A 27,083-nucleotide genomic window follows, 5' to 3' on the forward strand; every position below is an offset into this window, starting at 1 on the left:
GGACAATTTTACTTTTTTATTTCTCTGTGTAGATTTCACAAAAAAACATGCACCACATTGTGGAGAAAACAATCTTGGTGATATTTAACTTTATTTAATTAAGTAGTCACAATAAGTTTGAGATTTCAACATCCAGAGCTTCGAGGCCACGTGGATAACGACTTTCAGGGGAAGTCTTCCTCCGTCGAAAGGTTTCGTAATAGTTTCAGTGATTAGCAGATGCAGACGAATCCAAGTTGTTGCTTTGATGTCCTCATTTTAAAGTCGGTTGTTACTTTATGCACACATGTAGTTAAAAGCTCCGGAAATACTGTAAGTGACTGAAGTTTTTATTTATTTATTTTGTGTGTGTATTAGTACTCACATTAATGTGTGTTTATGTGTCTGCAGTACTGGACAGATTTCTACCTTCAGTGGAACATGTCGGACTATCCGGGTGTCGCCAACGTTCGGTTCCCCGACAACCAGATCTGGAGGCCCGACATCCTGCTGTACAACAGGTACTGACCTCAGAGCTGCAGACGAACAGCTGACCCGCCAACCACAGGAGACACAACCCAACTTACATCAGAGAATTACTTAAACCCGCGGCTGTGATTTATCTCTGAGCTTTATAACATTTTAATAGAGTCGGCTTCTTTGACATTTTTTGGGGGAAATTGTTAATAATGATTATTGTGTTAAGAATGATACTCTTTTACATTAGCAACATTTTGGGAAGTAAAAAATGTACTGTGGTACGTGCCGGTACTCAAAAGATAAATAGACTGAAAGCAACACGTTACCAGTTTCAACCACAATTTTTTCCGTTTTCTACACAAAGCTTTCCCTTCGCAATAATTGTTAGTTCACAAAACAAAATCCACTTTCATCAGTATCACCTGGTCTTCATGAGCAGCGGTTGGACGAATTTCCATTGAACACTTCATGTCCAAACCTTCAAAGCACCGAATAGGATTTTGATGGATGTTCATGTTAAGGAATGAAATAATGGAAAGTCTGAACATCTGCAGTTTTATGAAAACTAGGCAACAATTGAATGTTTAAGAAAGTATTTGAATCGATGTAAATGGACTGTTAACTGCTTATCGTACATGGCATTAGGTTATTATTATTATTTTATTTGCTGGATATATTACTGACAATCGGTAGACTTACTTGCAGTCACTTGTTTTACTGAATGTTCTGTAAAATTCTCCATGTTCAGAGCAAATGTTCTCTGTAGTTCAGAGAAATGATCAATTCAGCCAGGTTTTCTTCTGTGAGAGTAACATGTCAGAAAAAAAGAAGGAACACCAGGATCAGGTTGTCTCTTAGAGGACTCATAATGTTTTGCTAGAAAATCAATGAGCCTGTAATCTGAGTGTCTCCTGGAGGATCGAGGATGTTTGAGGATGTTTGAGGATGTTTGAGGATGTCTGAGTTCACCGTGATGAACGCTGCACGAAGCCAACAGGCTGTTCAAAGGTTTATTTCCATCCCTCAGTTGTGATTCAGTAAACAAGCTAATTCAGCTAATTCCCTCCTGTTTCCTGTTGGCCCTAAATATAGTTCCTCTCCCCGCGTCAGGATTAATACCTCTCCGTTAACACACTCATCAGAGCGCTGGCTGTGGGAGGCTCTCTGCAGGGTGCTGACGAGCGTTTCAGCTCATTAACTGAGCAGCGCTCAGAAGCAGAGTTTGATTCTGGGAAGGAGGGCGGGGTTGTCAGAGGGAATATTGACCCGGCTGGCTTTAATGAGAGGCGACCGATGAACAGAACCGGAGCCTGACTTTGAGTTATTATTGGGTCAACCTGTGCAGCAAACTTACTGTAGTCACTTCTGAGTCTTCTGCTCTCTGACTTCTGCAGGTCAAACTTTCTAAAGGTGAAACAGTTTCTGAAGTTCATTTTCTGTATTGATATTTCTTGATTATGTTGGCGGACATATTATACACAGATACTGATACATCTGCTGAAGCTGTTATTGGTTGATGGATGTACCTCTGGATCTCAGGCCAGGAGATATAATCCTGTATGCTCCAGGTTCCAGTTAGATCTTCATCACCTAGAAAACCTCCAAAAGAAAGCTTGTTAGAAGTATCCTGTCTGCTGTCTGAACCATTTCAGCTGGCTAGAACAGATGTTCTACTCTGAGCTTCTTCTTCTTCTGTCTGAGCTCCTCAAACTGTCTCAGAGGCTCAACTCAGACACCTTGAAAAGGAATTTCAACTGTTTCTATCCGTGATTTAGTCGTTCCCCAGGGCCCACGCCCAGAGAAGATCCTTCTCCTAAATTCTGCACACGACTCCTGCCCTGATTGGCAAATGGCGTGAGAACCAGCCGTAGATCCCTTGTTAGCAGAGGACGAACAAAGCAAATTAGTTTTAAAGTGGACTGTGTTAATCTGCAGAGAATAAAGGAGTGACGGGTTTCTTTCAGCCTTCACCTCGGGAACACCACACCGCAAAGACTACTTAACATCGGGGCCGCGACTGCTTAACAAAGCAGCACACCAAGGAACCCCTTCATGGCACCACAGACTGTGTTTAAAAAATGGATGTAACCTCGGTGACGTCACCCGTAGGTTTCCTGAAGAGCTGTTTGGAAACTCAGTTCCGGGTCACCATCTCAGCAGTGCCTTACTCAGCCAGCTTTACTGCTGACTAATCCAAAAATGTGGAAAGAGGTGGTGTTGGTGGAGCAGAGGGATGCCAAATGAAACGTGGATGCTGAAACCTGCAGGCAGCTCGCCAACTGTCACAGTACCTACCTGTCAATCAAAGCAGCCACGTCTTATTCATGCGTAACTTTAATCCTTTATACATTTTAAATGAATGACTTGTATACAAATTTATTCCCACTAACGTTTTCAGGAATTAGGAAAATAGCTAACCATTTTTTGTACCCGGTGGTAAACATGTTTATTTCTGGACATCTGAGCACAGAGATCAGCAGGGATGGATCTGGTTTTGGAGCCTGTATCAAGTGTCACACAGATGGAGGGTGCTGCATGCAAACTAACTGTCCTCTTTTCTAACCGGCAGCATCATCATACTGGGATCACAGAAATTAATCAATATGTGGTTTTGTTGTTTTATTTTTTTGTCAGTTTTAAAGTTCTGGTCGAAGGTCTGGATAAAAACAGTTTGGTTAGACTTGTGTTCAGTACTAAAGAAAATAATGTATTCACAGTCAGCTTCTTGTCCTAAATATTACAACATTTATTTGTTTCCAAAATTTTAGCTGCAACAGTGATCAAATCTAAACGAGATCTGCTCCATTTCCTCTGTGAAAACAGGAAAACGTGTTTATTACCTGAGCGGGGGTGATGCACACCAGCAGGCTGCCTTCACTGTGATCATCAACGCCACATTTATTGTTTGGGCACAGCACAGCAGCTGTTTTCCAAGTAAACAGCATAAAGGCAGAGAGCTGCAGGGACTCGTCTGTTTGTTGAAATCTGTTTCTGTGTTTGAAAGAGGAGATCAGAAGTTCACGATGCGAAGAAGTCAGACTCAAATGAATTTAATGTAACTAAAAACACAATAATATATGAAGCCACATTCAAGTATTACATGGTTCCTCTGTGGAGTCAAATTCAACTATCTGAATAAAAGAAACTGATTTTAAAAAGAGGAAACATAGATTTTTGTCTGTCAAATTAAAAAATGTATTTTTTTTTTTTTTTTTTTTAAATGAGCATGTTGTGAGACATTTTTCAAATCTGATGGCAATTTATTAAAACTTAAAACTACGTGTTGAGAACAAGTGAGAACACTGAAAATTGGAAAATAAGGATCATTTTCAAAACTGGAGGATGTAAGTATGCAATTTTGGAAAGTGGAAACATTTTGAAAAAGGCTGAACGTGAGAACATTTTGGGAAAATTAGGACATTCTGAGAAGTGAGGATACAAATACACAGACGCAGTATCTGGAGAAAATGCTGGACTTTTTAAAATAGTGCAGACATTTCTTATTTTAAGACTTGTTTTAGGGTTCAGGACAGAATGAGATTTAGTTGAGGTCAGAGGGCTTAGATAATGACTCGTGTCCAGATGTGTGTGTTGTGTGTGTGTTGTGTGTGTGTTGTGTGTGTTGTGTTGTGTGTGTGTGTGTGTGTGTGTTGTGTGTGTGTTGTGTGTGTGTTGTGTGTGTGTTGTGTGTGTGTTGTGTGTGTTGTGTTGTGTGTGTGTGTGTGTGTGTGTGTGTGTGTGTGTGTGTGTGTGTGTGTGTGTGTGTGTGTGTGTGTGTGTGTGTGTTGTGTGTGTGTTGTGTGTGTGTTGTGTGTGTGTTGAGCTGCAGCCTCGGCTCAGTCGGCCTCAGCTTCATGAAACTATGATTTACTCTCCTGATGGATCGTGACTGTCAACCTGTCTCCGTCTCTGTCCGCAGCGCCGATGAAAGGTTCGATGCCTCGTTCCACACCAACGTCCTGGTCAACTCCACCGGCTACTGCCAGTACCTGCCGCCAGGTAGCGCACTCACAGGCTCCTCCCACTAATACAGAGACACGTGCCCGGTTTTATAGACCCCGTTTGTGGTTCGACAGATCAAACATTCAGCGTATGGGAGCTTTCTTCAGTGTGGAGGTCAATCATGGCCAAGACTGAAATATATGAATATCTCAACAACCTTGGCTCTGCAATACAATTTGCTGTAGACATTCAATATTCCAGATGATGGATGAACGGTCGGTCGGTCAAGCCAAAAATATTCAATAATGTAAGTGAAATTTCAAGCCTAAAGGCTCCTTTATGCTCTGAAACCCTTGGTGGTTGTTGTTGTGCTTTTTTACACAAAAGGACTTTTATTAACACACAAAATCAATAGAAGTTTGTTTGTGATGAAATATCTGAGTTTTTTTTTTATAAGTTTTCAACTGCATCTCAACCTTCTTCAACAAATGTGATATAAATTCAAGATGTATTTGCTGACATGCTTTGAAGGAAAAATGGAGACAAAACTCAAAAAAATAAACATTGAGTTTAAAATCTTTTAATACAGCTGTACCTCTATGCTCAAAGATGTGATGTAACTGCTCAGAAAGAGGTGGGTGCTTACAAGCTGGCCTGCTACTAAAAAATGTCCAATTATTTCAATAAACATACAATTTTGTAAATACAAATTTAAATTTAAAGGGTCTTTTCATTGGAAATGTGACTTTTTGATTCAGCCTGTATTTTAAAATCAAAGGGATGATGTCAAATAAATACTTTTTAATAAAGGCAGATGGATTTTAGTCATCTGTCTACACACACACTTCTTCATAGCTTTTGTAAATGACTCCATCAACCCAGGTTGATGGTGGTGTGGTGTGTGTGTGTGGCGGGGTGGGGGTCGGGGGGGTCGAGGTCGAGGGTTCAGCAGGAAGTCAGGAGCAGTAATAGTCCTGATAAACGATGTGAGACTCATCATGACTTTCAGCCTGGCTGCTGATGGAAGTCAGACTTTAACACTCACAGTTAATAACACTGATTATTATGTCATTTAAAAAAAAATATGTCTGTTTAAATTGGACACAACCAGCACAGGTTAACAGGAAGTAAAGACATCATCAAAATATGTGAGATAATTTATTGTTGCTGTGAAACAAACAATATAAATAAGCAGACTGAACAGTATTTTAGAGCGAAACCAGAAGATGGCAGGAAGAGGAAGAGAAGCCATCAGTCGATCAGAAATCAATAACCAATAAAAGTGGAAACATCTCGAATACCGCTGACAGCTGACTTTGATTAGTGCGTCGGGGGTGTCGCGGGGGGGTGCGGTGGTAACGGAGATGAGTTCATGTTTGATCTTTGAAGCTTCTGCAGAAAAGTCCTGCAGCGAATCACTGGAGCCTTTGATGATTAACTCATGAAACCTTTTAAATGACTAAAACAGCAAAGCTGACGTTTGAGATTGAGCAGTGAGAAATGAAATATGATGGGAGTTAGTTTATCACCTAAAAGTAAAATAAAAACAATGGTGGCAAAACTAAATAATGGAACCAGTGAAGGAGAATGCAGCCGAGGATTTTATTCGAGACAACAACAGTCTTTGTTCTCAGTTGGTGGAAAACCAACCAGGGATGAATCAATATTGGTTTTACATTCAAAAAGCAAAAATATGTACAAACTTGTAGTTTCAGAACAAAACGTTTTAGTCCTTAATAAAACGTATTTGTGCTTTTTATGCTTCCGCGGCTCAGGAAATATCTTCAAATGTGGTTGGTGCCAAGGATGAACTTCTTCTTGATTCTTATTATCCTCATCACCAACCCAAAGAAGTGTGGAGTTGGAAGGAGGGAGTTATGGTATCGGCGGTACCACTTGGGCAAATGTGTCTTCAGATGGACAAGATTGTCACCATAGCAACCTGCCCAAGTCCAAAAGAGAAGTGAGGTGTTTTTTGGTGCCTGACAGGTTATTAGTGGCGTTTCAATCTCAACTTTACAGACGTGGTCGGTGCCCCGACGGGTCTGACCCAAACAGGTGCCTCTGATCTGGTCCTGGTGGACGGAGCAGGTCACAGGGGGGTGTTAGGAGAGGAGGAGGTTCGGCCGGACGGTTCCTCCAGTTGTGTGTCAGCTGTAAGAGGGAGAGATGGTGGAAATGGTTCTGGAAACGGTGCCAGGGACAGATGTGATTAGCATCAGGTGACTCATGTTGACGGATTACTCTGTATGTACTGGGAGTAGTGTGTGGGGACACACACACACACACACACACACACACACACACACGCCCTCGCACACACACACGCACTCACACACACACGCGCACACACACACACGCACTCGCACTCGCACTCGCACACACACTCGCACACACACACACACACACACACACACAACTTTGTGCTGACTGACCTGTTTTTTTGTCCTCTACATTTTCCCTTCAGTGCTTAATTTGAATCTTTATTTTGTCAATTCTTTATGTATTTTCCAAATATGTTATAACGACATAAATGACCAAGTTTTCCACATGTGATTGCTTAAATTGTTTAAATAGAATGAAGCTGATCTTCACCAACACTCATCTGAATGTCTGTCCTTATTTTAGGAATATTTAAGAGCACCTGCTACATCGACGTCCGCTGGTTCCCTTTCGACGTGCAGCGCTGCGATCTGAAGTTCGGCTCGTGGACGTACGGCGGCTGGTCTCTGGACCTGCAGATGGTTGAGGCGGATGTCACGGGATACATCGCCAACGGAGAGTGGGACCTCGTCGGTAAGACTCCTCAGACGAGAGTTAGTGTGAAGAACTCACAGGAGTGTATAATAATCTCACCAAAACTGGACAGTTGAACTCAATCATCTCAATTTCTGCTGAGATAATAAAATGTTAGGATCAGATTTTGACATCAGCAGCTTGAATCCATCGATGCAACCATCCTTGTTTTAACGGTCCAGGCTGCTGCTGCTGGTGTAACGATGTGGGGAATATTTTTGGGTTTGAACGAGGGATCTTCCTGAAAAAGAAACTAAATATTATGCTGTTCTTATGTAGAAAACGCTGATGTCGCAAAATAAATCCTGTCTCATCTACCTGGTTTAATAAGTATGATCTTGCAGAATCCATTTCATGTAATCAAGCACTGAGGTTGTTTTGAGAGACACGCCAACAAAGTGCTCAGTGAGTGCAAAAAGGGAGTGCTTATAAATTTGTTGTGCACTGAAATGCCATTTCTCATAATTAATCAATAAGAAAACAAAAACAAATCTGAGTAAAAAAAAAAAAAAAAAAAAAAAAAACCTGAAACAGTTATAAAAAGTTCTGCCTGCATCCAACTGGCCAAGAATCGGTTTACAATCTCCAGTCCGGACGCACCTTGTTGAACTCTTGTTTGTCCCTTTAACTCATTTTTTTGGGAACATAACTACTGATTTTGGGTGATAAGGTGATGAAGTCGATGCTCAGTGCTCCGGGACCTCCAGCAGCAGCCGGCAAAACCTGATGTAAATACAGAGAAAACAGTCAAAGGGTATATACAGTGTATACAGTGGGTACGGAAAGTATTCAGACCCCTTTAAATGTTTCACTCTTTGTTTCATTGCAGCCATTTGCTAAAATCAAAAAAGTTCATTTTATTTCACATTAATGTACACTAAGCACCCCATGTTGACAGAAAAAACAGAAATGTAGAAATTTGTGCAAATTTATTAAAAAAGAAAAACTGAAATATCACATGGTCATAAGTATTCAGACCCTTTGCTGTGACACTCATATTTAACTCACATGCTGTCCATTTCTTCTGATCCTCCTTGAGATGGTTCTACTCCTTCATTGGAGTCCAGCTGTGTTTAATTAAACTGATTGGACTTGATTAGGAAAGGCACACACCTGTCTATATAAGACCTTACAGCTCACAGTGCATGTCAGAGCAAATGAGAATCATGAGGTCGAAGGAACTGTCCAAGGAGCTCAGAGACAGAATTGTGGCAAGGCACCGATCTGGCCAAGGTTACAAAATAATTTCTGCAGCACTCAAGGTTCCTAAGAGCACAGTGGCCTCCATAATCCTTAAATGGAAGAAGTTTGGGACGACCAGAACTCTTCCTAGACCTGGCCGTCCAGCCAAACTGAGCAATGGTGGGAGAAGAGCCTTGGTGAGAGAGGTAAAGAAGAACCCAAAGATCACTGTGGCTGAGCTCCAGAGATGCAGTAGGGAGATGGAGAAAGTTCCACAAAGTCAACTATCACTGCAGCCCTCCACCAGTCGGGGCTTTACGGCAGAGTGGCCCGACAGAAGCCTCTCCTCAGTGCAAGACATATGAAAGCCCGCATAGAGTTTGACAAAAAACACATGAAGGACTCCCAGATTATGAGAAATAAGATTCTCTGGTCTGATGAGACCAAGATTGAACTTTTTGGCGTTAATTCTAAGCGGTATGTGTGGAGAAAACCAGGCACTGCTCATCACCTGCCCAATACAATCCCAACAGTGAAACATGGTGGTGGCAGCATCATGCTATGGGGGTGTTTTTCAGCTGCAGGGACAGGACGACCGGTTGCAATTGAAGGAAAGATGAATGCGGCCAAGTACAGAGATATCCTGGAAGAAAACCTCTTCCAGAGTGCTCTGGACCTCAGACTGGGCCGAAGGTTCACCTTCCAACAAGACAATGACCCTAAGCACACAGCTAAAATAACAAAGGAGTGGCTTCGGAACAACTCTGTGACCATTCTTGACTGGCCCAGCCAGAGCCCTGACCTAAACCCAATTGAGCATCTCTGGAGAGAACTGAAAATGGCTGTCCACCAACGTTCACCATCCAACCTGACGGAACTGGAGAGGATCTGCAAGGAAGAATGGCAGAGGATCCCCAAATCCAGGTGTGAAAAGCTTGTTGCATCATTCCCAAGAAGACTCATGGCTGTACGAGCTCAAAAGGGTGCTTCTACTCAATACTGAGCAAAGGGTCTGAATACTTATGACCATGTGATATTTCAGTTTTTCTTTTTTAATAAATTTGCACAAATTTCTACATTTCTGTTTTTTTCTGTCAACATGGGGTGCTGAGTGTACATTAATGAGAAATAAAATGAGCTTTTTTGATTTTAGCAAACGGCTGCAATGAAACAAAGAGTGAAAAATTTAAAGGGGTCTGAATACTTTCCGTACCCACTGTATTTCCTTTTTTCTACAACATTATAACTCATACAAGTCTTCATTTTAGAGTTTTGATTATGGAGTCACCTCATGTCTCAATGCCACCAATGTTTTTAAGGACTTAAGATGTTTAATGAGGACTTACTTTACTCTGTATCTACGATCAGGAAGAGCTGGATGTGCCTAAAATAAATAATATAAATAATACAAGACAGAAAGATAAAATACGCCTGATCGAACTGATCAACAATGAACAGAACCTCTGATCAAACCTGGCGAAGGAGGAAAAAGGCCCAAAAGAAGCCTGATTTCCCTCCAAGAAAGTCTTGGAGTGGAAATCGGATAGAAACCTTTTTAAGCTTGTTTCATGGTGAGACAAGTTTTTTAATTAGTTTTTAAAAAGTTTCCATTCAGGAGTCTCTCTCCCCCACAGCGACAGTTCGTATTTGTTCAAGAATACGTCGGGCTTCACTCGGCCCTTAAATCCTCAAAGCGACAAGCAACTTAAAAGTCAACCGAGCCCGTCTGTCTGCTGTGGAGTCAAAGGGTTTCCTATCAGCGCCTCCATCCAGCATCAATCTCCTGCTAATTAAACCCTCCTGCTGCTGCGCCGGGCGAGCCTGCAGGGCGAGCAGCCCGGTGGACCTGAGGGCTGATGGGAGCGCTGCTGCCGCCGTCCCGTGCAGACAGTTTATACTGCAGGCTGATACACACAACCGAGCGTGATGATTGAGTGACATTTATTCCATCAAACTGCCCCTCCGATTTCTTTCACTGCTCTGATTGGATCCTGGAAGAAATGCTGTGATGCGGAGACGCGAGGGCTCCTGGTGTCTCCTGAGCAGATGAAACCCAGTTTAGTGTTTTAATAAAGTCGTAAAGATGTCTCATCACACTTGTACTGCTGTATGTTGGTGCAGAGAACACAGAGAACACACGAGAAGCTCTGGAGGTTTATCTTCAGCCTCATTAAACTGAATAAAAATGATGCCATTCATTAAATCTAACTGTTAGACAGGAATTTGACCATTTCCCTGACTCGTATTTGTTCCCTAACAATGGCCCCTATCCTTTTTTTTTTTAGCTGGTCTCAGAGCAGGTCCAGGTGCATTTGCATTGTGGAGCAGAGCGAAGGGCTCTTTCTCTGTTCTTGTACCTAATTGCTGTTTTTGTGGCTCAACATGAACGCCGCTACGCCGAGAGGGGTGTGTCGGTAAAGATGCAATGTTGGTGTCAATCCTGAGGTGAAAATACACTTCCACTTCCGCCAGCTCAAACTAGGTTAAGATTTATCAAGATTTTATCACCAATATTGCTGATCAATTCTGTGTTCCCTACAGAGACTCCTCTCTTGTGTCAAATCCAAAACACGGGATCTCCCTCCAACTCCAGATCAGGTCATCAGCTTCACTTCCAGTGTTCAAATCTCATTCCATCATTTAGTTTGTTTTTAATTCGATTTATTTTCCTTTTTTATTACTTCATCAGTGGCTTAATTTTTTTTTTTTTTTTTTAATCTGTTTTTGTTAAAATTGTGTTCAATGCTTTGCAGTACTTTTGTCATCTGACCCAACTGGGCTGGAATGTCCCACAAAACACAAACAAAGCGCATCAACGTTGAGATCAAAAAGTGTCCGTTGGTACGTCACTTCAGGTGCAGCGTGCACCGACCTCTTTCAGCAGTATACCACTCCTATGTACTGAAACATGGTGGGATGCTGCTCCTTTTCTACCCGTTCATACGATGTACCCACAGTAAATATTAGAGCTGGACTTCGTTAACGGAGTTGATGTGAGCTGAGCCACGGTGATCACCAAAAAGGCTAACATGTTGGATTTATTAGTGAACACGCTCACACGTTACATCAGATAAAACTCATCGTGGAACATCAATCAGGCGTCATATTTATTATTCACCGTAAATACATTGAGTGATTATCCAGTTGCTATTATTGTAGCGTGAGCTGTTTTCTCCTGGGATCAGTACGTAGGAGTTATGTCCCGCTGAAGAGGACTGGGACACGGTGTTCCTGGAGGGACATACCACCAAGCAGGTTTTAATCTCAGCGTGTCGCACAAAACTGCATGTTTGCAGTTGCAGGTTTTTTTTAAATGCTGGCTGTAACAATGTAAACGCTAACATACTTGACCAGTGGTGACGCTGCAAGTTCTTGAATCTTAAGAAAGGACCACACCCCGAGCAGGGACTTTGTTGGGGTAAACTTTATTCCTGGGACTTAGTTTTGACCCTGGTTGTTCTGATGAGAAGGCAGGTAGGAGAATTTAATTATTAAAAAGATGTCACTGTGTTAATGTGGTTCAGGACCACACAGATTACAAAGCCTCTGAAGATCAGAGGTTCCCTCCTCTTCCACAGAGCTGCAGTTGGAGATGAATGAGGAGCGTGGGATCGTCCAGAGTCTCCGGGGAGCTGAAGCTGCTCTGTTTGTACCGGCTCAAAGAGAGTATGAACCGGAGACAGAGATAACAGAGGATGAACGCCTACCTCCTCTACAGAAGCTGCTCAGCCAATGGCCCATTGAGAGGAAACCTAATTGAAAATCTCAACAGCATGTTTCCCATTTACTCCCCTCCATCACCCACCAGAGATTAAAGCCAATGTACTGAGCACAGTAGCAATGTATAGGCGAATGAAAGGCAGCCGGGCGTACGGCGCTCTATGGGCGACGGATACAATAGAAACAGGAAGTTTTTATCTGTTCCCTCCTGCAGTAATTAATCAGAACAATAACTAGAAAAAAAGGGGAAGGAGAGACTCACTGGAGCCACAAATATGATTTATCCGTGGTCTAAATTGAAATGGTCGAGGTGGTCTTAGGCCACTGCCAGCATGTTTTCTGCTTTATATTGCAAAGAGCTCTTTCGAATTTTTTATTTCCACATTGACTTCAGTGTCAAACATCGTTGATGAGAGGTTCGACAACTGAGGAGTTGAAACCAAAAAACACTTTTTGGCCGACATCCAGACTCATAATTTAGGTCGAGTTTTGATGTTGTCTGGAAATAAGATTTTGCAACCTGAGGATGAAACATTGAGATTGAAACGGCTTTAAGTCATTTAAAGGCCTTTTTCTGTGCAAGTTACTCAAGTTAATGCCTCTGGTGTAAACATAACAGAAACATATTCATGTCAAATTGAAGTAAAAATACATTTATACTAAATGTAAATTTGAAATAGAGGGCCGTGAATTCATGACATTTAGAGTCTCAATAATGCTCTAAGAACAGCTCTCTGTGCATTTGTACTGTGTAAGATGGATCTGATAATTAACAGTCATTAGCACATAAAATAAATCTCTCATGGTTTTAGGGAATCAGACATTTGTCAAACGTACTTCTATGTGCGTCCATCAGCAGCAGCAGTAACAGAGTGCTTTATATGTAATGTGAGTATCGTTGCAACTTTTTTTTAACTGTGCACAGCTGTTGTGTTGACATGAACACCAACATCATGCAGGACCAATGTAGTGAGAATCCAGCATGTTTAACACTGAATATGAAGAGCAGAAATATATCTTTGTTTTAGCTTTTCGAGACATTTATTGACTAATAATTCCAGATAGGAGAGGCACATTTTTCATATATTGAGGTCTGACTCTGCGTCCCCTGTGGCTATATTACACGCTTATTGTTTTATTCAATGAAATATCCAATGTGTTCACTTGTATTACAAAGGTCAGAGGTCACAGACACACGGTACAATAATCCTGTGAGGAATAATGACAGACGATGGGGAGAAATGTTCGGGGAAGTAATAAACTCAGATTGTTCTTATTAACTTCTTGTCATGGGCACATTTGAGTTGATCATGTTTTGATTTTGAGATCCATCGCTGGCTCAGACATTATGGCAACAGATTATCATTCCAGTAATAAAATCCAAGCAGACCTCATTAATGTCAGTCATCCTCAGCTTCACGCCTCCGAGCTGCAGCACAGATGCAGGATTTGATTTTGAGTGAAATGTTTAAATATCTTTCCTGTAGAGGAATAAATTACTTTCTGTGAGCTATTTGAGGTGAAATAGTCTCATTTACCGGCAGGTTTAGTGAATGTGACTGAAGCAAATGTTTAGCATTTAACTGAAGGAAAATATCTCTGTTGTATGTCATCCGTTTTATTTTTCTTGAACCCAGTGGATGAATTTCTGAGTTTCTGTTTTCATGAGAAAATTATAACTTTGACACTTGAAACAGCAGCTTATATTACTTACAACGCGTTTATCTTCTGTAGGTTTCTCTTCAGATCGATAGAAAAGCTGTCTGACAGTTGCAGTTCATCGAGAACGCGGCTGCTCGAGTCTCATTAAAAACAGAGACAACTTAACATCAGTCAATCTCTCTGATCTCCACGCCGCTTCTTATCTGCGACAGAGTCGATCCTGAAGTTCTTATAACTGACATTTAAATCCCTAAACGCTCCAAAACTTGTTTCTCATCTTTTGATTGAGCATCAACTCACCAGACAGCTGAGATCAACCAGAACTGTGGCATCAAATCAGAGTATGAAGACGCTGGTTTTCGTTACTGTGCTGCAAATATTAGTCGTTTCATTCAGTCGTGTATTTTGTTGTTTTAGTCTTCATTGTTTAAACTTAAGCTTCAACTTCAATATAGCAAATTAAACACAAAATAACGGATCACATCACAGAAAGACAAACTGAAGAAAATAAAGGATCTTTTTTAGTGTAAATAGTCATTATGGAGAGAAACCGTCCGGGTTTAAAGAGGAATCCTGATTTCTGCAACCAGTTAAGATTTCTACAGACTGGATATAAAAGTGTTCGCAGCTTCAGGCTTTGAAAAATGGTTCCGATACAGAAGTGCCTCAAGCTGCTGTATCTCGGTGTTGTTAGCTAAAGTCACTCCTTCTTCTTAGTTTTCTGGAGGTCCATCTGAAAATAATCCCTCATTCATTAGAAAAGAAGATTCAAGAAGACCTGTTTTTGGGGGCGTGTCTGTTTGATTGACAGGCCTGTGGTGCAGTCAGGTTACAGCTATCGGTGGGCGGGACGTAGTATCGTCAGGAAAAAACTAATTGTCATATATCTGGGGAGACTGTGTCGGTGTACTGGTGCTGTTTAAAACTCAAAGTGTGTTCCCACAAAATATGGATTTGTTTTTTGTCTTTATTGCACTTTGTATTAAAAAAAAAAAAAAAAAAAAAAAAAAAAAAGCCTTTAAAACATCAGAGGGATTTTTTTCTGGACTATTTTGGTGTTACCTTGCATTAGTATTTGCATCTCATCTGACCCACAGAGAAAAGACTGAGCTGTATTATTACAAATCGTTATGTATTTATGCATTTATTGATATCAATCAATATCTTTTCGTACATTTTGGTGCCGTTCAAAGTGCTTGACAGATGATTGACAGGCTAATAATAAAACTTAACAATTGTAGACCAGAAAAATGAAATAAATTTGAGAACAATTTAAAAACAATAAAAAACGACGATAGAGATAAAAGAAATGTAGACGATAGATTAAAAGCGAAAATGACAATAAGAGCAGTAAAACAGAGATAAAAAACTAAAAATAAGAATGAAAATGAGGACAATGAAATGCATTAAAAAAATAAAAGTATGTTAAAGTGACTAAAAGGACAATTAAAGGTATGAAAGTGTGAAGGAAATAAAGAAAGAAAAGAAGATAGATACAGCTATGGTACAGTGGAGGTTACTATGATGGGATGTTATTTCCCTGTTCAGTCTGGAGATCCCTTTAAAAAACCTCCACATGTTAGATGTGACTCTCAAACTCAGCCACAGTCTGATTGCTGCTGTTTTCTCTGCAGAGGTTCCCGGACGGAGGAACGAGCGCTTCTACGACTGCTGTAAGGAGCCGTACCCCGACGTGACCTTCACCGTGGTGATGAGGAGGAGGACGCTCTACTACGGGCTCAACCTCCTCATCCCCTGTGTCCTTATCTCCACGCTCGCGCTCCTCGTCTTCCTGCTGCCTGCCGACTCCGGAGAGAAGATTTCCCTGGGTGAGGACTTATCTCTCTGTTGATGCTGACAAGTTCTCACCTCATCCCAGAAAAAAATTATTATTTTCAGGATCCTCAAAGACTCTTCGAACCAGCACCTGGTCAAATTCAGCAGTTTTTCACCAAAAAGCTAAATGCTTTCACATTTGTGTGGACCAGGCGGCAGGAAAGAGAACCGTGATGCAGACTAGTAGGATTTTCTAGCAGTAATATAGAAACTTCTGGGACTGTCTCTCATGCAGTGATGAGACAGTCCTGCTGGTAGACCAATCAGTGATGTCATCATCCATCAGTGATGTCATCGTTGGTTTGTGAACGTTATGAATCCTCCAGTTCAGATTCTGTCCTTCACCATCTTGTTAGTTCGGAGTGGTTTGAAGCAGGAAGTGACCATATTTGGATGAGCTGGGGGAGGAGCTACCAGTGGATCTGACCAATCTGATTGGAAACCTGACGATAGCTGTAACCTGACTGCACCACAGACCTGTCAATCAAACAGACACGCCCCCAAAAACAGGTCTTCTTGAATCTTCTTTTCTAATGAATGAGGGATTATTTTCAGATGGACCTCCAGAAAACTAATAAGAAGGAGTGACTTTAGCTAACAACACCGAGATAACTGATGGACACATTTTATTCACTTTGGATTTGATGAGAGAAGTTGAATGGGAGTCTATGGAGCCGGAGGCTTTTTGGAGCCGACCTCTAGTGGCACTCGCTGGTATTGCAGTTGAAGGTACTTCTGCAATGATAATTCTTCAGACCCAGAAACTACGTCCAGTTTTGTACACAGTCTACAGTAGACACTCCAAAATAAGTCTCGGTGGAGCTCGTTACAATTTGCACATGTTGGTGCTTGAATGTCTCCATTTATAGATTCATGTCCTGCATAGAAAAATTCACACATAATCACCACCTACAACAGCAGAAATATGAGAAACAGATACCTGAACATAGACAAGCTGGAAACGATCTGTTTATGTAATTTGGTTGAGCTGGCCTTTTAAGATATCCTCTGTCCAAGCAGTTTTTGGGTGTCAGATGGCTGCTGGAGGTATTTCAGGTGGCTGCTTCCTCTGCCGAGTCCTCACATGACTGATGTCTCAGAGTCGATATTCATCAGCCATAAAACATCCTGAAACAGTAAGTTAAAGCTGCTGCGAGGCTTCCAGCTGCTGAGATCAGATACAGTGTCTTTCAGTAGGAATGTAATTTACACACTCAGTCAAACCTGACTGTCAACGGGACTATCGGTCTCCACCTCCCGACGTCCGGCCGACGCTCTTATCTAGAGCTACCGTTAATGAGCCGGCAGGAAGAGATTCAACAGGACATCTTTTATGTAAAAGCAGACTTAATATTATTTTTTACAAGAAAAAGAAGAGAAAAAAGATCGATACTGGTAAACGAACACATTTTAGGACCTGCACACCTCCAGGACACTGAAGGAAAGATTTTGTCCGACCCCTTCCACCCTGGACTTTGTTACAAACAGTGTACTTCCCTTAGTACCCGAGCACATAGTCCTCTTAGATGTTAGTACACTTGCTTGTGTAGAACTTGATTTTGACAGGGTTGCTCAGTCATTCTGCAATTACTGGAAAGAACAGAAACATTTGGACACATCACCTGCCAACATATCTGACAGCTTAATTTTGTCACCCAGAATTGAACCTGTTTTTCTGCTCTTTGGTTAACGCACACACAAAAATCACTGGTGGACTCTATCCAGCAGCAGTCAGTGAAAGATAAACACCTTTGTGTGATGTCGACGGTTCCTCCTTCTGCGCTGTTTTTTGACCGCTTTGATTACGTGATCCGTGTATTTCTAGTTCGCTGCATGTTTCCGTACTCGTCAGTGTGAACGCAGTTATTTCGTTAGCGAGTGTTAGTATGTAAGTATGCCAGTTAGAAGGCGCAGGTCTGTTTTGACAGCTCGAACAGTTTCCTCTCGACTGCAGTTTGACTGACATGGACTTTTCACATCACACGCATCAGAACCGCTGATCATAAAACCATGTGCTCAAAATAAACAACCTCAAGTGCTGATTTTGACCCAGTGATAAAACTACTCACAAAGGTTTCAGCGTCTCGACGCTCCGAGCGACGTCACGGCGCGGCGCACTGTTCACGCGCAACAGGAACAGTCTCTGAACTTTGTAATCCTCTCTGCATATTTCTGTACTTCAACGGGAATTTTTGTTTATGTACCAGTTCGTTATATTTTTCTAACTCAATCATTTGGTCTTTCTCTTTGATTTTTTTGAGAGTTGATCACCACCACACCAGAAATAATTCCTTCAATATGAAAACTTATTTGGCAATAAATCTGATTCTGATGACACGATATGATAATATTCACCTCGCTCCACTTTGTGTGTGTGTATTTGCGTGCGTTGGAGGGAGGGGTGTGTGTGTGGGGGGGGTGTATTCATGCATGTGTGTGTTTGTGTGTGTCTGAACTTTTATGGTTTTGTCACATCTATTGATCCTTTTATTTGGAAACATTGAGAGGCAGAGAGGTGGTCTATATATCTCTGACCTTTGACTTCTTCACCTCCTGACAGGTGATCATATAATTACAGTTCATTGTGTTGCTTGACCTGAATGGAGTAGTTTTACCTAGAATTTATATCAACACATTAACAGGACTGGAAACTTGTCGTAAACTAACAACAACCGCAGAGCCTGACAGATGTTGTAGTGATGTCACTGATGTTGTAGTGATGTCACAGATGTTGTAGTGATGTCACTGATGTTGTAGTGATGTCACTGATGTTGTCGTGATGTCTCAGATGTTGTCGTGATGTCACTGATGTTGTCGTGATGTCACAGATGTTGTAGTGATGTCTCAGATGTTGTAGTGATGTCACTGATGTTGTCGTGATGTCTCAGATGTTGTCGTGATGTCACTGATGTTGTCGTGATGTCACAGATGTTGTAGTGATGTCTCAGATGTTGTAGTGATGTCACAGATGTTGTAGTGATGTCTCAGATGTTGTAGTGATGTCACTGATGTTGTCGTGATGTCACAGATGTTGTAGTGATGTCACTGATGGGTCAAACAAACAGTCTGATCATGTAGATGTACATCCAGTGACACAATAAACTGAGTTTAGTGATATTACTCAATTAATTTGATCCAAATCATAGAACATAACCTTTACACCTATTTGTTCGTTTACAGATAAAATACATATCTGACAAAAAATATGTAATTTATGTACATAATTTGGAAAATTAATTATTCAAACTTAAGGTTATAGTCATGCAGAGCCAAACCACCAAAAGGCTCCTTTCACCATCAGAACCGCACCATATTTCAGGATTTTATGAAACATCTGGCGATAAGTTTAGAAAATTACAGGGAATTATATTTCATATTGTCCTTTGAGGAATGTTTTTGAATCGGCCATTTGGAGTTCTTGAAGATGCAGACTGACAGCGATGATAAATCGTTGCTCCATAGTTGGTGCTTAATATTCTGAAATTATGATTTTGGTATAATCTTATTTAAGATTAAATTATGTAGTAATATAAACATGACCCTGACACACGTTTGATTGTTGACATGTTTGTGTAAATTAATTGGTTATTGTGTTTTCTTCAATTCTAAAGTTCTATGATATTTTAGGACTTCACACACAATCACACTTTTTGTAATTAATAATATTTTGTGTAATTATTGTGAGGAATGAATAACTGCTTCTGTCTGCAGGTATCACGGTGCTGCTCTCTCTGACGGTCTTCATGCTGCTGGTAGCTGAGATAATGCCGGCAACATCCGACTCTGTTCCTCTCATAGGTGAGTCCTCCATCACCGTTTCCCTCCATCACCGTTTCCCTCCATCACAGAAATGGATCAATGGATTAATGGATCAATCAGACAGAATGACACCTGAGTATTCTGATCTGACTCGACTCTGGTGTGTGTTTTCTCTTTTATAAACGCTGAGCATGCATTGAGGTTCCTCTAGATGAACTGACCTTTGACCCTTTGTCTCTCAGCGCAGTACTTTGCGACCACCATGGTGATCGTGGGACTGTCCGTCATCGCCACAGTTCTGGTTCTGCAGTATCATCACCACGACCCTGACGGAGGACACATGCCACAATGGGTCAGTGTTCGGTTCCTCCTCCTCCGGGAGTCCGGCGTGGTCTCCGCATTCTGCTGAATCAGCGTTAATGAGTAAACGAGATCTGTGTTTCAACGAGAGCTTAAGTCGTTCCTCTTTATCTCACAGCTTGAGATGCTCAAAGAAAAGTACACATCTAGCTGTTGTCAGCCGCTCACACACACACACACACACACACACACACACACACACACACACACACACACACACACACACACACACACACACACACACACACACACTCCCCTTTGGGAATCTGAAGAAGAGAACTTCCATTAAAGTGGATTTCAGTTTGAAGGTCAGAGCTCTTTCGTCTGTGTGTGTGTGTGTGTGTGTGTGTGTGTGTGTGTGTGTGTGTGTGTGTGTGTGTGTGTGTGTGTGTGTGTGTGTGTGTGTGTGTGTGTGTGTGTGTGACTGCCCTGCTCTGATGTGTGTTATGAATTTGAACGCTCTTGCTGAGGAAGAGGAGGGATGACCGTGAAGGTGAAGCTGCAACACTAAAAGGACAAATCGACCGGCTTCTGTGAGAAGTGGAGCTCAGCAGCATGTTGCAGAAAATATTTACAGTCAATCTTCAACTTAGGAAAACAAGTTTTAAAATCAGGTCTGTGGTTCTGTGTAAGAACCAGTTTAGTCCAAATTCATAAGGTTTGTTCTTCTTCACTTTGCCTTTTGTCACCGCTCACTAATTTGTACACGGAGATTTATTCTGACAGGATTTGAACTGTCGACCTCTCAGTTTTCATCTTAAGTCTTTAACCTTGAAGCCACCGCAGATGATCCAGCTATTACTTGACAGTTCAAAGCAGCGTTGCCGACCGGTTGCTGCAGGGTTTTCATATAATCCTGGTTCACTACATGGTAACTGGTCAGCTGATACAAAAGCAGTTCCCACAGTTTTGTGTTGATGTGTAGCAGGTTAGCTGTTTAGTATACCATACCAGACATTTGTAAGTTAGCATTAAAAACTGAGGCCTGATTTAATAAGGTCTCAACTAAAGGGCACTCAATTGCTTGTTTATTCCAACAGTTTGCACATTTATTTTGCACCTGTTTTGAGACAAAGAGTAAGTGCGTCATTGATATCTGGTTGAAATCATTTAAATGAGGGGTTTGTGTGTTTTAACATGATTCCAGCCATGGAAAACAGAAAAGGAAAAGGAAATGTCATCCCACTGAATCAGAGTTACTAGTGGAGGAGGCAAATAGGCACATTGTTTAGCTGAAGCAAAGAAATATAAATATAACGTGAAGAAACGCTTTATGGGAGATTATCAGCAAGAAAGTCACTGCTGTGGGAAAAACAAAAAGATTAAATTAGGAGATGACAAGATATTAGGCAAAGAACAATATACAAATTGGCTTATAATAAATAATTGGCAAATAAAACAGGAGGGACGGTGGATGAGGTCCGGCTCTTTCTGTGATTTCAAGAGGATTCATCCTGACGGGAACATGATCATCTGTTGTGAGCTTCATGGTACACCAGATGCTCCAGACGGGAGCAAAGTGGTGGACCAACAGACACAATGAGAAAATGTATTTCCATCCTTAGAGTCAAAAAAAGGTGCTTTGTAGGAAAGTAAACACAAAAATAAATGGAGGGAAAATAAAAAGAGCAGAAAAGAGAAAATTGAAGAGAAGATCAGGAAACTTAAAATGTTCCAAAAAAAACAAACAAACGAATGTTAAAGAAAATTAAATGTAAATGCATAAAAAACAAAAAGGATGGGAAACTGGTGCAATTTGAAGGAAAATGAGAAAAGTAACAGCAAGGAAAAGAAAGAAATGTAATTAAAAGTGTCCAAACATTTGAAGGTGTTGGTGAATTTAAGTGATTTAAACTCTGCTGTCCAACTTCCTCCAGATGAGTCCCAGGCTGAAGCAGTAAATGTTGGAGGTCTGACTGATGTTCAGACTCTCAGACAGTCAACAGCCAAGAGTTTGACAGCTAAATATTTAATGAGCGACTGTGTGAGTGTGAACTGAAATATTGGACTGGAGGAGAAGATTTCCTCTGAGAGCTGAGCAGGCACACATCCACTTTATTCAAGCTCTATTTCCATCTGCCTATACACACACACACACACACACACACACACACACACACACTCACACACTCACACACACACACACATGAACTCGTCACACATGAACTCTTATCTTTCTCACGCACATTGGTTCCATATAAACAAGTTTTTGCATAAATTAATTTTAAGTAGTTTGTTTTCATGTAAATGTTTTTTTACTCCTTCATTGTAAAGTCAACTTCCTGATAACATCACTACAGTTCCTGTTTGTCTCCTTCGATCATGATACCAGAAGCTTCACACAAACACTTTATGATCGTCTCATTAGATTTATCTTTCTGCATAAATGTTTGCGTTGATAACACCGTAACTCTGCAAAACTTGAACACGTTAAGCTAATGAATTCAGATTTTATGTGTTAAGTTTGTAGACAAATATTTTGTCAAAAAACAATTTTAAAAAATCTTTGTTTATGAAGTAAATTATTTGGCCTGATTATGAGAAATCTGATTTTCTCATGAACACCATAACTTGAAAACTAAACATTATGTCCCGATCTGCTGTATGTATATATATACAGATGTGCCAAGTTCACAGACTGGATATAAAAGTTAAGCTCCCGGGTCTGACAAATGAGGCCAAAGCAGAAGTGCCTTAAACTGTAATACCAGCGAGTGCCACTAGAGGTCGGTTCCAAAAAGCCTCCGGCTCCATAGACTCCCATTCAACTTCTCTCATCAAATCCAAAGTGAATAAAATGTGTCCATCAGTTATCTCGGTGTTGTTAGCTAAAGTCACTCCTTCTTATTAGTTTTCTGGAGGTCCATCTGAAAATAATCCCTCATTCATTAGAAAAGAAGATTCAAGAAGACCTGTTTTTGGGGGCGTGTCTGTTTGATTGACAGGCCTGTGGTGCAGTCAGGTTACAGCTATCGGTGGGCGGGACGTAGTATCGTCAGGTTTCCAATCAGATCGGTCAGATCCACCGCTGGCTCCTCCCCCAGCTCGTCCAAATATGGTCACGTCCTGCTCCAAACTGCTCCGAACTAGCAAAGATGGTGACGGACAGAATCTGAACTGGAGGATTCATAACGGCTGTTAACTAACCAATGGGAGACGTCACTGCTGGTTGCTGATTGGCCAAGACATGAATGTTTTTTTATTCACTTTAAAATAGAAGCAAATCAGAAATTGTGATAGGCTATGAAATCCATTACAAAAAAATCTAAATAATTCAAAATGTTTTGGTCATCTGTGCAGGTACGATGTTTTTTTTATCAATTCAATGAGAAAATTCTCACCATAACTTTCTTTTCTTCTCCTTCTTCTTCAGACTCGTGTGATTTTGTTGAACTGGTGCGCCTGGTTCTTGCGGATGCGGCGTCCCGGTGAAGCGAAGGTCCGTCTGGCGTGTCACAACGCCGCCAAGCGTCGGCGCGGCAGCCTGTCCAGCCTGGAGCTCAGCGTCAGCCAGGGGTCGCTGCGGCACCACCCGCACGTAACCAACGGCAACCTGCTCTACGTGGGCTTCCGAGGGATGGAGGGGTTGCACTACGGCTCGCCCACGGAGCCGGAGATCCTCTGCTCGAGACTGGTGGGAGCCAGCATCGGCAGCGAGGAAGAGGTTCTGAGAGCCAGAGGCGGGGCCGCAGCAGGAGGAAGAGGAGGAGCGGCGGTGGGCGGCTCCACCCTGGAGGCGGAGCTAAATCAGATCCTGGAAGAGGTGAGGTACATCGCGAGCCGTTTCCGCGGCCAGGACGAGGAGGAGACGGTCTGCAGCGAGTGGAAGTTCGCCGCGGCGGTGATCGACCGGCTCTGTCTGGTGGCGTTCTCCCTCTTCACCATCCTCTGCACCATCGGCATCCTCATGTCGGCTCCCAACTTTGTGGAGGCCATTTCCAAAGACTTCTTCAGCTGAGGAGGAACACAGGAAGTGACAGCTGACCCACATGTCCGCTGTTGTTTTTGTTATTATTGCCAACAAATCCCATGTGCAGACCCCAACCAGTGTTAGTTTTAGTACTTCCAAACTCTCCCTGCAGCTCTCAGCTCACAGTTCAGTTTCCTCTGCGAGGCCTAAATCTCACAAATATATTGTTTCTGTTTTCTTTTTTCAGGCTCAATTACAATCGATTCCAACGGTGACCTTTCAGAGAAAAAACGACTTCCTGCCTGCTTCCCGACCTCATCGCTCTTTCACTGATTTAGTGAGTCTTGATCTCAGTGATGACAGCATCGCCGTGTTCAAAAACAACTCGAGCCAATCAGAGCTGTCGAGGCAGGTTTAAAGAAATTCTTGAAACCTGAAAGCATTTGGGAAATTCCACTTTTAGTTTTTACAATTACAACGAAAAGATAACGACTGCAACATGTGGATGTTCAGTAAAAACTAACTGAGACTGAAAATCGTTCCGTAGTTTCCAAGTGACGTTTGGTACCAATGGACCAACTCTTGTACTTTGTGATAGTTGACGCGTAGTTTCAGTATCATCCCGGAGATACACTTGCTTTAAATCACGCGTTCCCATTCGCAGGATGTCTGCCTCGCGTATCCTGCGTCTGTTTGGAGCGTTAGTTGTGCACGTCCTCAGAAATTAACGCAACTCGTCCCCAAAATGCAAAAATACACGTGACCGGTAAGGGCGGTGGTATCCTCGCTTCACTGGTGCGCCCTCTGGTGGAGTCCTCCAGTAACACGCCGAGTACATAGTCAAGTAAGGGAACAAATACGTTCACGACGCAAACAGTTGTCAACGCAAATGCGTGATTTAACAGAAAGTAGATCTCCGGCTTGAATCCATCTCCTGTTGGTGCAGTGTTCAGCAAAAACATATATATGTAGCCATGTTTATCATTATTATAAACATAAACCACTTAGTGCACAGGAAAAGTTCTGATTTGAGAGAGTTACACAGTGAAAGTATTTCTTGACTAATTGTTTTTGAGTTTCTGTTCATCGGGGAGCTTCAGTGGAGATTATTGAGCTCCAGACGGAGACATGCTAACCGTTTCCTTCCAATTATATTCAATACTCCAGACATGAGTGCTGTTAAACTTCTCATCTGATTCCCAGCAAGAAAATGTCAGAGCACAGTCTCCCATAAATCTAATCTAATCATAATGAGTCTGTCATGATATCATGATATTCATTATGGAATTGGCTCCAGCGTCAACAGGTGAACCTGAGGAGTGTCGGACACATGCTATCCTGAAGCTGTGAGCCAAACACTGGAGGGTTGTTATCACTGTCTCAGTTTAAGGATGGTCTTTGGCACCACATGTGCGTATCACTGTTTATTTATGCTGTGTGCTTGTGATCGACAATATCTGCAGATGTCAGCGCTCCTTTTTCTTCCTTCAGAAAAAAATATTTCCTGCAAGAAAAACAACTTTGGAAACAGACTCAAGAAAAACGGATCAGAAACCTCTTTTAACCGCTTCCAGTTCAAACATAACTGAATGTTTTTGTGACACTCAGCAATAACAGCTCATCTAAAACTGATCTGAAAGTTATTCTCACACAGAAGTCCACAGAGAATAATCTGTCCACAATAGAGCAGTAAAGTCATTTATTCACCATTTCAAGTTTAGCCATTTTTCTTTAGGATTTTTGTCTTTAAATAAAATAGAACATGAGTGAGTCTGATGATGGGATGCATCTGCAGCACGGGGGTAGAAAACCTTCCACCACCATGTCATGATAACTTGGTACTGAATCATTATTGTGAGCTGCCAGTCTTTAGAAACAAAGCAGCACGTAAAGCCTTCATGACGCTCCTGGTACGTCCTGAAAACATGGTGAGGAGTTTATTACTGTGAGTTTCCATCAGGCGTAACACGACTTCAATTTCTTTCCTTTTTAAACTCTTGCAAATCCAAAAGTTTAAAAACAACTGTTTACATTTTGGCTCCCACTTCCCTGACCTGAAACAACATTTAATATGTGTTATAAGTATTATATTAAAACTCCAAACATCTTTTTCATTTATTATTCTCTTAAAAACTGTAACAAATTTAGCATTTTCCCTCCAAAACCATCAGTTTACACAGATGTCACTAAGTTGTACAGTAAAACTCTAAATGTGTGACGAACTGATCACCAAAGTATTGATCATCGAGCCTGGAAAGTATTCACATAATTCATTCAGCAGCTGTGAAGATGCAGTAGCAGTGTGAGCTGTCTCAATTTAAGGAAACCTTTTCCTCCTAACTGAGTTGTATGCAGAAGCATCACATCCAAAATAAAAAATAAGTCTGTCTGTGGCTCTGGCAACATTTAACTCTGATTCATACAGTTGAAGGCACAAAAACATCATGTTCATCTTCTTTTGGTTTGTTTTTGCTTCCCTGCCTCCATGTGCATCTCTAATGATGCAGTTCAGAAAGCTCCCCGTGATCTGTGCCAAAAAAAAGCTCATGTGATATTTATTGTGTTCAGATATTTTCTTAATTGCTTGCGAGCAAACTTATAGCATTAAAAAGCAATCAAATAAAATGACCAACAGTTTATCCCTTCATCACGTCAGCTGATCACGTGAACTAACAGCAATACTTCAGTCCAAGAAGACACAAAACTATTCTGTGCTTTTATTCCTGAAATGGTGAACAGTAGGGAAATATGATTTTATATCAGCAGATACACATTGATGTGACTCAATCTCAGACCTGATATATGTTCTTCATTATTTGTTGGAGGAAAAACTAAATATTTTTAGACCTTAGATGAGCACTGTGGGAACGTGTGAGTGATTCCAATCAGCTCTGTTATGTACAGATACTGTTCCCACTTTATTTAAACTACTGTTGATGGTAAGTCAAGAAAAAAAAACAAAGGCTAATTGTGTTTAAATATTCTAATGTAAATGTAAAGTGATCCCTCTGAGAGTGACGCCTGAGACCTGAAGGATGGTGGTTCATTGGATCATGATGTGGGTGTCCAAGCGGATCCGTCAGTCGTGGTTTGTTCAGTCACAGTTGGATTTCTGTTCAATAAATGTATTTTCTTACACATCAACGAGGATCCTTTCATCCGTTTACACTATAAACACTGGAGGTTTGGACGATACCCGCTCTGTCTGATGAGCATCTGACTGGTGAGAGGTTCCACTAACAGGCTTTATCTATTGAATTCATTCCTTTACATTGATATTGTTATGTTATTACATTCTTTACATTTGCCCCCATCACACTTTCCTCTACAGTTGTGATGGTGTTGGATGGAGAGAAATAGCCTCAATAATGGGGCCAAATGTGTGTCTATAAAAATGTTTTCTTTTTATGATTTATGGTAAATTTATACTGATCACAAGTGCATTGTTCAGTTACTG

General features: G+C 41.4%; 1 protein-coding gene across 1 annotated transcript in view; it reads left to right on the forward strand.

The window, feature by feature from the left end:
• LOC138206483 (neuronal acetylcholine receptor subunit alpha-7) overlaps positions 1-26,770 on the forward strand; it is a 49,071-nt gene extending 22,301 nt beyond the window's left edge. The window contains exons 4-10 of the mRNA XM_069163225.1: positions 391-500; positions 4,379-4,458; positions 7,030-7,197; positions 15,396-15,590; positions 19,309-19,395; positions 19,599-19,708; positions 23,090-26,770. Coding sequence (XP_069019326.1) covers positions 391-500; positions 4,379-4,458; positions 7,030-7,197; positions 15,396-15,590; positions 19,309-19,395; positions 19,599-19,708; positions 23,090-23,674 — 1,335 coding nt within the window. The 3' untranslated portion in view covers positions 23,675-26,770. The remainder of the gene's footprint in view (positions 1-390; positions 501-4,378; positions 4,459-7,029; positions 7,198-15,395; positions 15,591-19,308; positions 19,396-19,598; positions 19,709-23,089) is intronic.
• The last annotated feature ends 313 nt before the right edge of the window (positions 26,771-27,083 follow it).

This window comes from Embiotoca jacksoni, unplaced genomic scaffold (assembly GCF_022577435.1).
Source record: "Embiotoca jacksoni isolate LCO1_2020_lvr unplaced genomic scaffold, fEmbJac1.0.p SCAF_3, whole genome shotgun sequence".
Classification (NCBI taxonomy): Eukaryota; Metazoa; Chordata; class Actinopteri; family Embiotocidae; genus Embiotoca; species Embiotoca jacksoni.